The sequence below is a fragment of the Plectropomus leopardus genome, chromosome 6, assembly GCF_008729295.1.
Source record: "Plectropomus leopardus isolate mb chromosome 6, YSFRI_Pleo_2.0, whole genome shotgun sequence".
NCBI lineage: Eukaryota > Metazoa > Chordata > Actinopteri > Perciformes > Serranidae > Plectropomus > Plectropomus leopardus.
In genome coordinates, this window is record NC_056468.1 from 19,959,783 (window position 1) to 19,973,461 (window position 13,679).

At 37.6% G+C, this 13,679-nt stretch overlaps 1 protein-coding gene across 1 annotated transcript; it reads right to left on the reverse strand.

Moving 5' to 3' along the window:
* Nucleotides 1–938: 938 nt before the first annotated feature.
* On the reverse strand, nucleotides 939–13,472 carry LOC121943941 (guanine nucleotide-binding protein subunit alpha-14-like). The gene is made up of 7 exons (XM_042487554.1): nucleotides 13,091–13,472; nucleotides 4,992–5,176; nucleotides 4,663–4,817; nucleotides 3,435–3,563; nucleotides 3,167–3,296; nucleotides 2,912–3,065; nucleotides 939–2,341 (listed from the first exon to the last, which is right to left on the reverse strand). The coding sequence occupies exons 1-7, from the start codon at nucleotides 13,209–13,211 to the stop codon at nucleotides 2,151–2,153; spliced, it is 1,065 nt and encodes a 354-aa protein (XP_042343488.1). The 5' UTR covers nucleotides 13,212–13,472; the 3' UTR covers nucleotides 939–2,150.
* Between the last annotated feature and the right edge of the window lie 207 nt (nucleotides 13,473–13,679).

The window sequence follows — 13,679 nt, forward strand, 5'->3', positions numbered from 1 at the left end:
TGACGGTGCAAAATTGCTCTCTCGCGCTCAGTATTGGATCTAAAACTGTGGCCTTCATCAGTCAGACACAAAAACAGGAAGATAGGAAAAATACTCTGAATACCACTGAAAAATACTCAAGTTTCTCTTGAAGTCACCAATTTAATTTGGTTTCAGTTTTGTTTTTTAAATTTGTGTTTGGCTTTATGAGCAATTCTATAACAGTGCAACAGCTAGTAAGACACGTGGTAGAAAACAGCTTGAATAACACTGAGGCCAAATCAGCCATAGTTGTTGTAGCACATTTAATGTTGTACACTGTTTATTTTACTGGAGTATGTAAAAGGGAAGCTAATTTAAATTTTAAGTTTGCCTCTGTAACACAAAGAATTCAGAATGTTCTGTTTTTCAAGCCGTTTTCTTTTAATTTCACTTTCTATTTTTCCTTTTTTTATACATTTCTGCAAGATGAAGACTGTTCAGTGTGTAATTTAGAGCCGCATGCTATTTTTATACTGCACTGACATGTATCACTTTGCTGTATATTGATCTAACATAGTATCCTATCTGTATATATCCATTCTCACACAATAGTCTCTATTATGGCGTTACAGATTGTGATTTTTATGTTTTTATACCACACATATGCAATGCCAATGATTATACTGATGAATTATGCAGAGAAAAGTATATTTAAAAGAAATGAATGCTAATTATTACCAGCTGCTGTTTACTCTGATGTGCATTTTAAAGGTTTGCTTTTGGTTTGGGGCGCATCGCCGTTTAATACTACTTAAAATTTCTGTTGCCATTAATGTTTGTCATTTATAAGCAAAATGCTCACTGCAGTGGCTTGACTTTCTTTTTCTCCCCACTGTTTTAAAAATAAATAAAATATGTGTTTCAAATTTATTTATTGAACGGTAAAAATCTCTCAAGCATACAAAATGCACTCGTCATTAAGTAACTATAATTGTTTATTGAAAATAACCATAAATATATTTTCCATTTCTCCTAAGGAGAAAACAGTAGAGTTTTCCAAAGCACATATTGGATTATTTACATCTAAACAAACTCAGTGGCTATGCTGACTATCCCGCGTAAATAAGGCACTTCCAGGCAAAAGCAGACACAGCTGGCTCAGTGTTAGAAAATGTGAAGATAAAAGGAATATATCACCCTCAAAATGACCATTTGTGTATCACGTAGTCATGATGCATGAAGCTACCTTGAATTTGTGATGAAATTGAAATGATGAAAATGGCAAACAAATTAAGTGATTGGGGACCAATGTTTTTTATTTTGCTTAGTATTTAAAATCAAACTGACAGTGAAACTTATGTGTGCTCTCTTCAGAGCCAGACTCCAATACTAAGGTTTTTTTGTAAAAATACATATGTTTGGGAATTACAGACTACACGACTGGATAATGGAAATATTGCATGAGATTTCTAAATGGATAATATAGTTTTGCTGTTAAATGTTGTCCCAAATCAATCTATAAATCAGTGTGTTTGCCATTTTCTGTGGAGACATACAAGAAAAACATTTTCTTCTCAAATTCAAAGTAACAGCATGAATCATTGATTTACAAATTGTTTTTGTGTGGGTGAAGTATTCCTTTAAATCACAAAACTCAGGAACAAAGGGACTCCCTATTGCATGAGCAGAACTTGCATACTTGGATCCTATCTCTGATAAAATAAAAGGGACGCCCAGTAGCTCACCTGGTATAGCGGGCACCCCACGTACAGAGGCTGAGTCCTCACTGCAGCAGCTGTGGGCTCGACTCCACTCTTTCTCCCAATAGATCAATAATATTACTTCACACTAAGTCTCACATTATTCTACTGAAATGTATCATTTTCTCACAGCACATTTCTATAAAGGCTGTAATGGAAACTACAAAACACACAATACACAAAAAACTGCATTTTAGACACAATGAGCTACAGAAACAGTAGTTTTGGTTTGTCTGTAATACGCTTATTTTGTCTTTGGCTGGATTTTTACAGACACAAAAGATGAAAAATATTTAAACCTTTGGATTAAAACCTTTTCAGTGGATCTAATCGTTCTGTGATTAGACAGCCAAGAAAAAGCACTGTGAAGTTTTGGTTGATTTCATTCTCCTATCTCGGCTCTCCTAATGTCTGTCCTCCTGCTCCTCTTCAAACCAGATTGAACTCCTTCAGGTTGTGTCTGAGGATGGTATCTTTGACGGCCACAAAGACGAAGCGAATGTTTTCTGTGTCCGTGGCGCAGGTGAAGTGAGGGTACAGTGTCTTGTCCTTGTCAGGGTTTTGTTCTTGGTACATTTTCAGGATGAACTCTTGAGCTGCGACAGGATCCTGCTGAGGTCCTGCAATCACGGGTTGATATTATTTCATTAGTTTGCGTAGCTCTTTGTGTTTCACCACAGCTGTCCTGTCTCTGTGCAGACTAAACTTTGAACTATACTTCTTTATTTTGCTTTTAACTGTTCTACCCTACAGAAGTAGGCTGCGATATTCAAAATTTTGGTCAAGACTGAAATCAAACCTTTGGATATCTGATCTATCTTCTATCTCATTTTGTTCTTGAGAAAATAGGGTGTCAAAATGACAGTAAATCCAACTAAAATCCAAGGCATCCATAGTTAATGTAGTTAGTGCACTCTGCCTTTGGTTCTCAGAGATTTGGGTTTCTATCAGGCGTATTAAGGTGAAAGGTGAACATGAGAATGAGGATGATGCCAATGACAAAATAACTGATAAAATGGCAATGACTGTATCATACGTCAAATCATTTACACTACAACTCAAGTACACTACAACTTAACTAACAAAACACATAAAGCAAGACGGATGTACTGTCCCTATTTCTTTAAAAAATCAAAAAATGTGTACTCATTAAACTGGCAAATTAGCTGTGCAAACACAAACAAACACACCTGTGAATTCAGGGAAGTAGGTGGCTACATGAGAGTACACGATCTTCTCCTTGAGGATGTCAGTCTTGTTGAGGAAAAGTATGACAGAGGAGCGCTGGAACCACGGATACGTTATGATGGTTTTAAACAGAGCCTTGCTCTCCTCCATACGGTTCTGAAATGATAATGGCAGCATAGAAAGAGATAACCATGAGGACACATTTTTTTAAAGGGTTAAAATCTGGAACGTGATCTGCTGTTGAGCTGAATTCTCACCTCGTTGTCGCACTCAGCCAGGACCTGATCGTACTCGCTGAGCGCCACCAGGAAGATGATGGAGGTGACGTTCTCAAAGCAGTGGATCCACTTCCTCCTCTCTGACCTCTGACCCCCGACATCCACCATCCTGCCATAACAACCAATCATAACAACAACAACAACAACAACAACAACAGAAAAGGTATGTGACATCACCCGTGATTCCTCCTATTCCAGTGCAACATACTTAACCCACGAGCTGTTTTATTGGTCTGTTATAGCTTACCTGAAAATGACATTCTCCATGTCAAAGGGGTATTCGATGATACCCGTGGTTGGCACTCGGACTCTGAGGATATCCTGCAGGTCAGGTATGTAGGAGGGTTGTGAAATTCGATCGAGGTCAGTGAGATAGCTAAAAGAAAGGAGAAAATTAGCACCAGGACAGGGAATATGAAGGAAAATAACAGCACTGGGGGAATTATGTGACTACTAAAACAACTGAACTCTATTTACTTGGGCCTAGCACCTGTCATACAAACATGCAGTCTAAAAAATAAGGAAAAAATTAATTAATTTATTAGAAATAAACAACACTAAAATCTTGCAAGGCTAAAACAGTAAAATGCTGAAAACCAATAAATAAATGTCAATAGAATAAAATAAAATTAAATAATAAAATAAAATAAACAACTGAAATAAAAAAAAAAGAAAATAATATATAAATATGAATTAGATTTATTTCATAGTACATAAAATGATATGATTGTAAGTGTAAATGTCAGATTGAATATACATGGATGGATTGCATGCAGTTATCTGCATCGTCACTTAATAAGTATTGATATTAAATGTGTGACTATGGTTTTGTGACTGTCGGTTTTTGCAGCACAGAAGGGAATTTGATACATTTAGGAAAGTTGTGCTGAGCAAAAGGCTCAGCACAACTTTGGTGTATTTTCGTGCTCTGTATTTGCATCGCTAAAAATAGCAACCACAGGCTAAAAACAGTTGCTTTTCTTTTCTATTTTAATCTGGATCATTAACTTCACAAAAAGCAGGATCTTTATTAGTGCTAATTTTTGCTCCATTATGAGCAAGTACTCATCTAAGTGGTCAGAAGGGACACCTCCTGTGCTCATTAACATGTTGTTTTGTGCTTACAAAACACACAGCACAGAGGGTTTTTTTTTTACACATCTTATCTCCCAACATTAAGGTCTAAATGTTCAAAGCCTTCTACCCACTGTCAAAAAACCCTTGTGTAAGAATCCTTTATTTCTTTATGTATATATTTTAGGCTAAAAATAGTCCGATTTAAATATTCTAGGAATCTGCTTAAAAAATACCCAGCATGTGTGTGTTTGAATTGAAGGTAAAATTCCCTCAGATTGCTAAAACTCCCAAATCAAAAGGAAACAATGCTGAGACTGTGATCTCTGTGATCTCGGCGCTGTCTATTCAAATAAAATCGAATTTAGCAGCAAGTACCAAGTTGTATATCTAATGCTCACTATTTGGTGGAGTCGGACAGCTGGTATTCCCTGCGTCGGTCGTAGCACTCCTGTATCCCTGCATCGTCCCACAGACTCCTGACGGCACCTGCAAGGCTCTGATCTAACTCCTCCACCTTATCCACCTCCACCGCCAGGACTGAGTTTGCATGGCTCTTTGGACACACAGATAATACACTGACACAAAATAATCCATCCCACATTTCCCACATCCCATTATACACTTCAAAAAATAGATGCACAGAAAGTTGGTAAAAATGTAACCATATTAACCTGGACTCGAGGCTGAAAAATAAGTTTGCGGCAGAGACGGTTTGTCTCTTCAGTACCTGGTTCTGTGGATCAGCGAAGGGTATACTAAGTGCCTCCATGGCTCGGGTCATGGCCTGCATGGACGTGATGATGTTCTGGAAGACCAGTTTGGCGTAGCTCCTCTTGTCCTCGTCTGTGTATCCTCCTCCATGGATAATCCTCATCTGTTTGATGAAGGTGCTCTTCCCACTCTCTCCAGTACCTGTCGGACACAGTGAGGGTTAAAGCCAGTCATATCTTTATCACACTCATCTTTCTGCTTGTTAGTGAGAGTCAAGTTTCAATATAGTATTCTTTGTATATGAACAAGCTGTAGTGCAATAGCTCCAGCTGATGTACCTGAGAAACCAGCAAATGCATGTTAAACCAGTGATGAGGAGGTGTTTATACTTTGCAAAAGTATTTTATCATCTTTGAGGTTTTTATTCTGACATGTACAGGTTCAGTATGATTTGTCTTTCCCAGCTGAAGATGAAATCATATCAATTTGTGTGTGTTTGATAGTTTCATTGGGCTATGAATTTTAGCGCTACCTACAGAAGACCATTAGGTCCAGACATAAGGTAAAAAAAAAAAAGGATTACGAAAATAACGTTGAAATGTCAAGATTAAAATCAAATGTTCATTATTAGTACCAGGCATGAGAAAAAACAGATCAAAGGAGTTTGTTAGCATTTTGAGAGAAAGGTCAAAATTTTCAAAACACACATGACATTTCAAATATAAAGTCAAACTTTTGACAAAAAAAACCCAGTAGCATTAGCACATATGGCTGCCTGGACACAAAGCCTTGTGTAGTGAATATGCAATTTGTTATTTGTAATTTTTAATTGGTTTTAGTCACAAGGAAATAATCTCTCTATGACTACAAGAAAACAGTGTGTTAATAAGTATTCTGACTTTTAAAAGATTATGCCCAAAAATTGTGTCTGTTCAGGAGAAACCACACAAACTTGGTATAAATTGCTGCATTTGTTAAACAGATAATAATGTATAGATACAAAAATATTGATACTAAATAAATACACAAAATACACAGAGGATATGTTGTGTTACAAGAAACCCTTTGGACCAGAAGAGTTGACTTTATTCTCAATATTTCAACTTTATTTTCAACAGTTTGACTTTATTCTAAAAATATAAAATAAAAACCTTCCTCTACTAAATATATTTTGTCTCATGCAAGCCAATAATACTGAAAGTGTGACTTAATTCTCACAATGCATCATTTTTCCATTTATTTTTTCCCGCTCATGCCTGGCACCCAGAGTCCTCCGTACATACCATCTCTCCGCTGACAGACAAACAAACAAACACACACTGTAGCTACAATTATTGAATAATAAATTATAAATGCACCAACTCACATAGTCCACTAACTGTATCAGTTTAACACACACACATCAAGTATCGCTGAGTGTCACGTTCCTCTTTAGGCCTTATGGCACAAGCTCCTAATTTTCTCATTCAGATCACATGATGCTGAACGATTTGTTAAACAAATGTGTGTTTGTCACCAGACCTGAATATTGTAAGTTGCCATGCGTGCAAGTGTATGTGTGTTTCTGTGTGCGTGTGTGTGAATATACGCCTGCATCTGTCAGCAGAGTGCGTTGAGGCTCTGTGATGATGAGTGGTGCCAGGCAGCAGTGCTCTGGTTTCCTGGCTGTTTTGCATAGCTTCATGAATACTTGAGTCTTTACATCTTAGCAAACAAGGCTTAGACAAATCGGCTGCATTTGAATGTACCTTGTTTACAAGTCAAGTTTCTTGGAGATAAGGGGTTTCAGAAAAGACGGGCAGGTAAACACTGAGATGGAGGCAAATCATGAACCTGCACATCTGAGGGAGAGAGTCACTTTGAATGAGGCCTCACTCTGTTATCACTTGTGCGCATTCTGGTGTTTAAGTCTCTAACCGGATTAATTTAAGGTTATTAAATGTATTGTTATTGTGAGATGTTTGTCTTTAATGTGGAATGTAATGTAGTTTTTTAAGTGGTTCTATCATCAGACCCTTTTTTTATTTATTTATTTTGCAGCTGATCTGCGCTGCTTATATATATGGACTGTTGAGAGGGCCACAAACTGTCATGGGGAGTGATTCTCCGCCTGTACAAACTGTTGTCTAATGGAAGGACTGGTTTGAGTTTGGAGAGATCAACTGAGTAAGTTATTGTAGTGATGCTTAAACACATTACCTAACTATTTCAAATCATATATGCTGCATTTTGGTGGCTTCTGTGGGTCAAGTGTATGTTTCTGTACATGAATGTTTATTTCCTACATTTGTGCCTTTGTGCACATCTGCATGTATGTGTGCTTTTGTCAGAGTGGTGTAGTGTGGTGATTTATAGTTTCCGTGTGGGTGCTGTCCACAGAGCTCTTGACACAAACACACACACATAGAAACAGTTGATAGACACACCACACATAGAAGTGACCATAAACAAAAGATACTCCCTTGTGATGTGGCGCCAGCTCCGTGAATGACTGAGGTGGTGTTGTTGCCAAGATAAGACCTACTATTACATCACATTTTTGCAGCCTAAACAAACATAGAAGGTAACAAAGAGGTCTAAACTATCAATTATATATTTTCTGATATATATATACATATATATATATATATACACATATAAAACATATTACATATGCAATACATTTTATCATTGCTCTTGTTCAGCACTGTTTATATTTCCAGACGAAATACTTCTGTTACAGTTTAGCAAATGTCATTTATTTATGTTCGATTACTGTCTCTGTTTGAGTTTATTTCTAATCAGTCACAATAAAAGTCACAAAAAATTAAAACAGTTGCATAACAATAAAACTGGACTAGAGAAGCTGCAACCACGTAATTAACCTAATTTTGTTTGGGTTTTTTTTAAGGCTTTTTCAGCGTTATTGGATAGGACAGAGTTTAGGGAGAAAGGCTGAGAAGGAAGGTAAGACATCTAGCAAAGGGCCAACACTGGACAACCTGCGGGAAGAATACAGACTTTGTACATGGGGCACTCACTCTCCTGAAATTAATCTAATTTTGTGAAGAGAAAGCCTTTCCAAATCTAAATCCACTTTATGTTGTTGTTGTTGTTATTTTGTTTTTCTCATCATGGACAATATTGCTCTTGACTGTTCTCTTGCACGAGTTTTACTGAACAAAAATGTTAACACAATACTTTTAGTTTTGATCCAATTTTTCACAAGTTTAAGTTGAAGATCTAAGACTTTTTCATGCACTCAGTAGATATATTTCTTGTGAGAGATGAGCGTTCAATGCACAAGCAGCAGCTCTGGTAGAGATTTCTACTGTCACCATGCCAATGGCACCCTTCCTTAAAATCTTGAGACATCTGTAGCATTGTGCTGTGTGATCAAACTGCACATTTTAGAGTGGCCTCTGATTGTTACCAGCCCGAGACACACCTGTGCACCTGTGTGGTAATCAGGCTGTTCAATCAGCACCTTGATATGCCACACCTGTCAGCTGGATGGACCGTCTTGGAAAAGGAGAGGTGCTAACTGACAGAGATTTTAATAACTTTGTGACCAAAGTGAGAGAGAAATATATCTATTGAATGCACGATCTAGTATTACATCTTTAACTTAAACCTTCAGAAAACGTGAGCAAGAACAGAAGTGTTACAGTGTTAAAATATTTGTTCAGTAGTTTGTAAATATTTCACATCGATACTACATCTCTTCAACTATAAATTCCGAGAAGGTTGGTAATCAAAGTGTGTGATTCATGTTTTCATTCATGATTTAAGTGTTTCCACTGTTGCACTTTAGCTGAGATGCAGTGTATGGCTGGTGCTGTATTGCATAGAGCAGTTCTGATGTGTACATTTTCCTTCAGCTTTTCAAGTCTGGCGATTGGACAGAGGAGGCAGATTGTGCGAGTGTTGATCTTTCACTCTCCTTCACTCCCACTCGTCCTCTCTGGGGACCTGACTGTGACCATCCTAATGAACCCACTGAGAGCTCTGAGTCACTCTGATCAGGTAAATAAATGTTATTGTTAAAGATTACACATTACTCGATCAATTTTTTATCTAATTAGTAAGCGCTTTGAGTTACCCATTAAAAGAAAACAGCAAAAAACCAAAGCAAAAACCCTCAAGAGTCAAAGAGACAGCGCATATTGCATAATTCAGACTGTTTTGCAAACCATGATTACACATCAGATCGAGTTCTGCATCATAGTGTGTTTTAAGGGTCACAAATGTTTCAAAATTTACACTGAATTGTGACGTTTGATGACTAAGTCGTCTTCTTTCTGATGACCTCTGTGTGCCCATTTTGCCAGCCCTCATTTACGTGTTTCTATGTTCCCCCCAAAAAACTGATATAACTGAGTAAATATTCTTCTGTTGGCCTAATATTCAATTCAGATTATTGACAGCTGCCTTTACTTAGCATTGTTTAGAGTCCTTGATTTGCAATTTGAGCAATTATTGCATGAATTCTATGCAGACTCATCAGCAAACATACACTGCTCTGGCAGAGTAAAACAAAAATAGGTTTCAGGATTAGTTATGCAGTTTCCGCCAACTTACACAACCTATATTGTGTAACTTAAAAATAGTAACATCAGACAACAAGTCAAGATTCAAGTCAAGGCCAAAAATAGGTCATCCTCAACATTTGTTGTGTTATGGTGTCAGCGTGATAAAGACCGATGGAGAACAATGAGATGCAAAATAGATGTTGGTTTTAAAGACATTTAGTCATTCTACATCAAATGGCTTGAAAAAAAGTACATATATATGTGCTGCACATACAGAAAAATATTGTTTCCTTGGCGGTTCTTTGGTTTGAGTTGAGTTATTGCAACACTTAACTTAAAAACTTTTTAAGCCCCTTAAAGGTTCTTCAGGGGTTCTCTATTGGTTCTTTTCCCTCTAAACTAAACTAAGTTGTAGAATCAGCATATACCTTTCAAGCCCCTGCATGGTTCTTTCAGGTTCTTTACTGGCTCTTCCGCTTAGTTTAGTTTACAGGGGAAAGAATAAAAATACTACATTCAAACAGACCTCTTTCAGAAAAGTCACAGCCCAGTCTGATAGATAAAGTACAGTCCTGCAACACCGGCATGGAAGCTAAGCGATGCACTGCTGTGGACGGGGCCGCAGCAAAACATTTTTAATCACCTAAAAAAATCTTTATCAGTTTAAGTGTATACTATATTTGAATATTTGCTCCTCTTTACCTTACACAACAGCTGATCGAGGTAACGGTAGATCTGCAACGGTGACTGTTTTGATATAACAGCTTCAAATATCTGTTGGTAAGGGCTGTCTTACAGCAAGGTAAAGCAGTGAAAATATTCTAAATAAAGCATAAAATTAAACAGATATTGACTTTTGTAGGTGTCTTAAAACTAAAAGTTTGCTCTTATGTATATATGTGATGTGGCAGGTGTTTACCCAGATGTTATTGTAAATAAATAGCTGTGATTTAGTCTATATCATAGACTGTATAAATAATTTAGGTCTATAGCAGCTAGCTGAAAGGGGGCGTATTGCCATCCACTGTGGCAGAATCAGATATACCTCCAGTGTATACTGGGACAAGGACAGTAGTCCAATTAAATGGCCTAATCGAACTATAAATGTACTGACTGTCTTCCGGGGGATAACACATTAAGCAGCAGTCCTGAACCTTTTTGCCTCTATGTACGTTGAAATTTTCCTGGTTTATAAAGGTAATGTACTGTGTTTCTCAGTAAGCATTGGTCGCATTGCATTGGTCATTTACAATTCAGTAAGCCAGGGAAATAATATCCAAAGCAAATTAAATGGAATTTATAATAAATTGGGATTAGCCCTTCCTCAGAAAGCAGTAGAGGCAAACTTACAGCTCACATCCCACTCAGGGCTGGATTTGCATGACTTTTGCATGAGCCGCGCCCGCAGCAGCTATATGGCTTTCTAACACACCACTGACCGAGGCCTGAACAGCAGCTCGTGTTCCTGAAGTGCTCCCACACTGATGCTGTAGGACAGGTTGTGTCCAGAGCACTGTTCGAGTCATGGATGCTCTTTGGAGCCATTTGGCAACTCTCATATCTGTCCACTGCTCAGAAGTGAACATAGGACATAATATCATAACACTGACAAAAAAAAACACGGGTTCAAGCCTCAAGCACTCTCTGGACCTGCTGAAGTGTCCTTGAGCAAGTCCACAAACTCATACCAGAAAGTAAGCTGTTTATGCCCCTCTTTCACTGTGACAGGACAAGTATGGACATCAGAAGCTCCCTAAAAAGATTACAATGTTTAACCCTTTAAAACCTGAATCGACAAAAGTTTTCTTGTACAGCATTTGGAAACCTTTCGGGAGTATTTAAACCTTTTGAAACAGGATTTTCTTTCAGCAACTTTGCATGAAAAGTCCCAAAAATTGCGAAAAAATTATCAAAAGGTTACAAGGAAGCTACGTAAAAAAAAAATATAATTGATTAATTAGAAAAATTACTTTGAAAATATTTTTTAAAACTGTCTGTCTGTTTTATTATATATTCAATGTTAGATTACAGGGAAAATATTATTATTAATATTTATAATTATTTACAGTTTTTTGTTTTTGTTACTTTTCTTTCCTTTTTTAACATTAAATGCCCCAAACAGTGCAAAAAGTTGTTGAAAGGTGACAAGGAAATTACGTAAAAAAAAGAGTTTTATTAGAAAAATAACTTTTTTCTTTAAACTGTCCATCTGTCTAATTATAATCATATATTCAATTTTAGATTACAGAGAAAATACTATTTAGTTTTTATTTGACTTTAGCACTTTTTTTTATTTGTTTGTTTTTGCTAATTACAGTTAATTTTCTTGAAACGTTTCACTAACTCCTTTGATCATTTTTGGGTTGTTTCTTTTTAAGTTGCCCTCTCTTCGTGTTTTTGAAAGAAATCAAGCCAATTTGTTCAGGTTCCAAAGGGTGAAACATCACAATCACTGATTACTGACATCTGGACATCATTTCCCCTCACTATTTCTTTCTTTTCTCCCTTCATGAGGAGTTTATTGCAACAGACTGAGAGAAAACGCCCACATTTCTCCAGTCCATCATGGAGACATACTCCAACGCACAGCTCTCTGAGGGAATTTAACTCGAAATGAACGTCAGCAGCGAGTTTCACTTTCTATAGACATTGACTGGAAACGATCATACATCCAAACCCAGTATCATCTTAAACCGTCTCTCTTTGCATGTGACTGTTTTTATTTCTGTAGAAGGGGGGACTAAATGTGTCCAGTAGACTAAATTAATCAAACGTGAAAACTCTCCCATGGTGCGTAAAATCAATGGTACGCAGCTGCTCACGCCCTGTTCGGGTGAAGCCAAAGCACACTGCAGCACATCCGGAGAGCAGAAAGAGGAATGAGGAGAAAGGAAATGTAGATAACAGTTAGATATGAAATGTGCGCCTTTACGACTTTAATCTTTGATGCACAGCCACATCTATCCAAGCCATTAAACATATTTTATATCTAACTTTACACAACGGTTTTATACATTATATGTACGTTAACACACTTAGCACGTTATATATTTAATATTTTTTAATTATTCACATGCGAGTGCTAATTGTTTTTGTTTTTTTTACTGTATTTCTATTTTATATTTTTACATACTTTGCGCTAGTACTTCTTTCTTCTTTCTGAATTCTCTGTGCTTGGCATCAGAGCCACTGTAACGAACCACAGTTTCCCGGTGGGAATCAATTAAATATTTCTGATTCTGATCTAAAACATCTTAAAAATATCATGAAACCCTTTGTGGAGTATTTGTTTTTTCCTGCATTGTTACATTTATTATAATTTAATCGACAGGTTGCTGGGGGCTGTCTCACCTGCCATGACACCTGCAGGTCCAGGTGTGGTCAGGAAGCAATTTAGTATTCTATCAGATGATCATTTTTAAAAGCTTTGAGTCATTATTTTGTGGCATTTTGGCCTGTAAACATAAAGGGTTGGAGGTTCATCCCATAAACATCATATTCACAGTCTATTATTTACTCCAGTGTGTCACTTACCCCGGTTTCAAGGCCACTAAGTTTCCTTAAGAGCTACTGTGTGACCCGCTGGGGGTTCAGTGATGCTCACCTAACAGCAGCAGCTTCAGCTCCTTGCGGGAGTCCTTCTTGTCTCTCCGCAGCTGCTTCTCGATCTCCTCGTTGATCCTCTGGTTCTCTCTCTCCTCTGCCGACACACAACACCCAGCCATGGTTCAGACTGACCGGCTCGCTCTGCTGTCGACGTGAAACCGCTGAAGGCTGTGGAGGTGTCCGCACCGTCTCCTCCACTCGCTCTCACTGCGCAAAGTCAGCGGGAAAAGACGCAGCGCATCTTTAAAAGTGATGCCTTCTCCTTCCTCTAAAGTGAGAAGCAGTTTATTGTGGAAAAAAAACTGTTTGAATATTCCGAGAAGTCAAGAGGTTGGTTTCTTTGTTTGTTTGGTTTTTTGGGGCAATAAAAACAAGGTGTCATAAGGTGCTGCGGTTGGTCTGAACACGGAGCACTTGTTGAACTTTATACTGCCGGCTCTGGAGGGCGTGGCGCTGGCTACAAATAGAAAGGGATAAAATGGGAAGTTCATGTCCACATCAGGCAGTGTTGTTACTTACAGAGATCATGACTGTGACATGAAAAGTTAGGAGAACTCAGAGTAGGGTGTACCGGGTATGCTTTAATC

Bases quoted from the DNA above. Each gene is read 5' to 3' on its own strand.
- LOC121943941 (XM_042487554.1), bottom strand. From the start codon at position 13,211: ATGGCTGGGTGTTGTGTGTCGGCAGAGGAGAGAGAGAACCAGAGGATC. The intron at 3,066-3,166 runs GTGAGAATTCAG...TTATCATTTCAG, and splicing joins TGGCTGAGTGCGACAACGAG to AACCGTATGGAGGAGAGCAA. The intron at 2,342-2,911 runs GTGTGTTTGTTT...CCGTGATTGCAG, and splicing joins CTACTTCCCTGAATTCACAG to GACCTCAGCAGGATCCTGTC.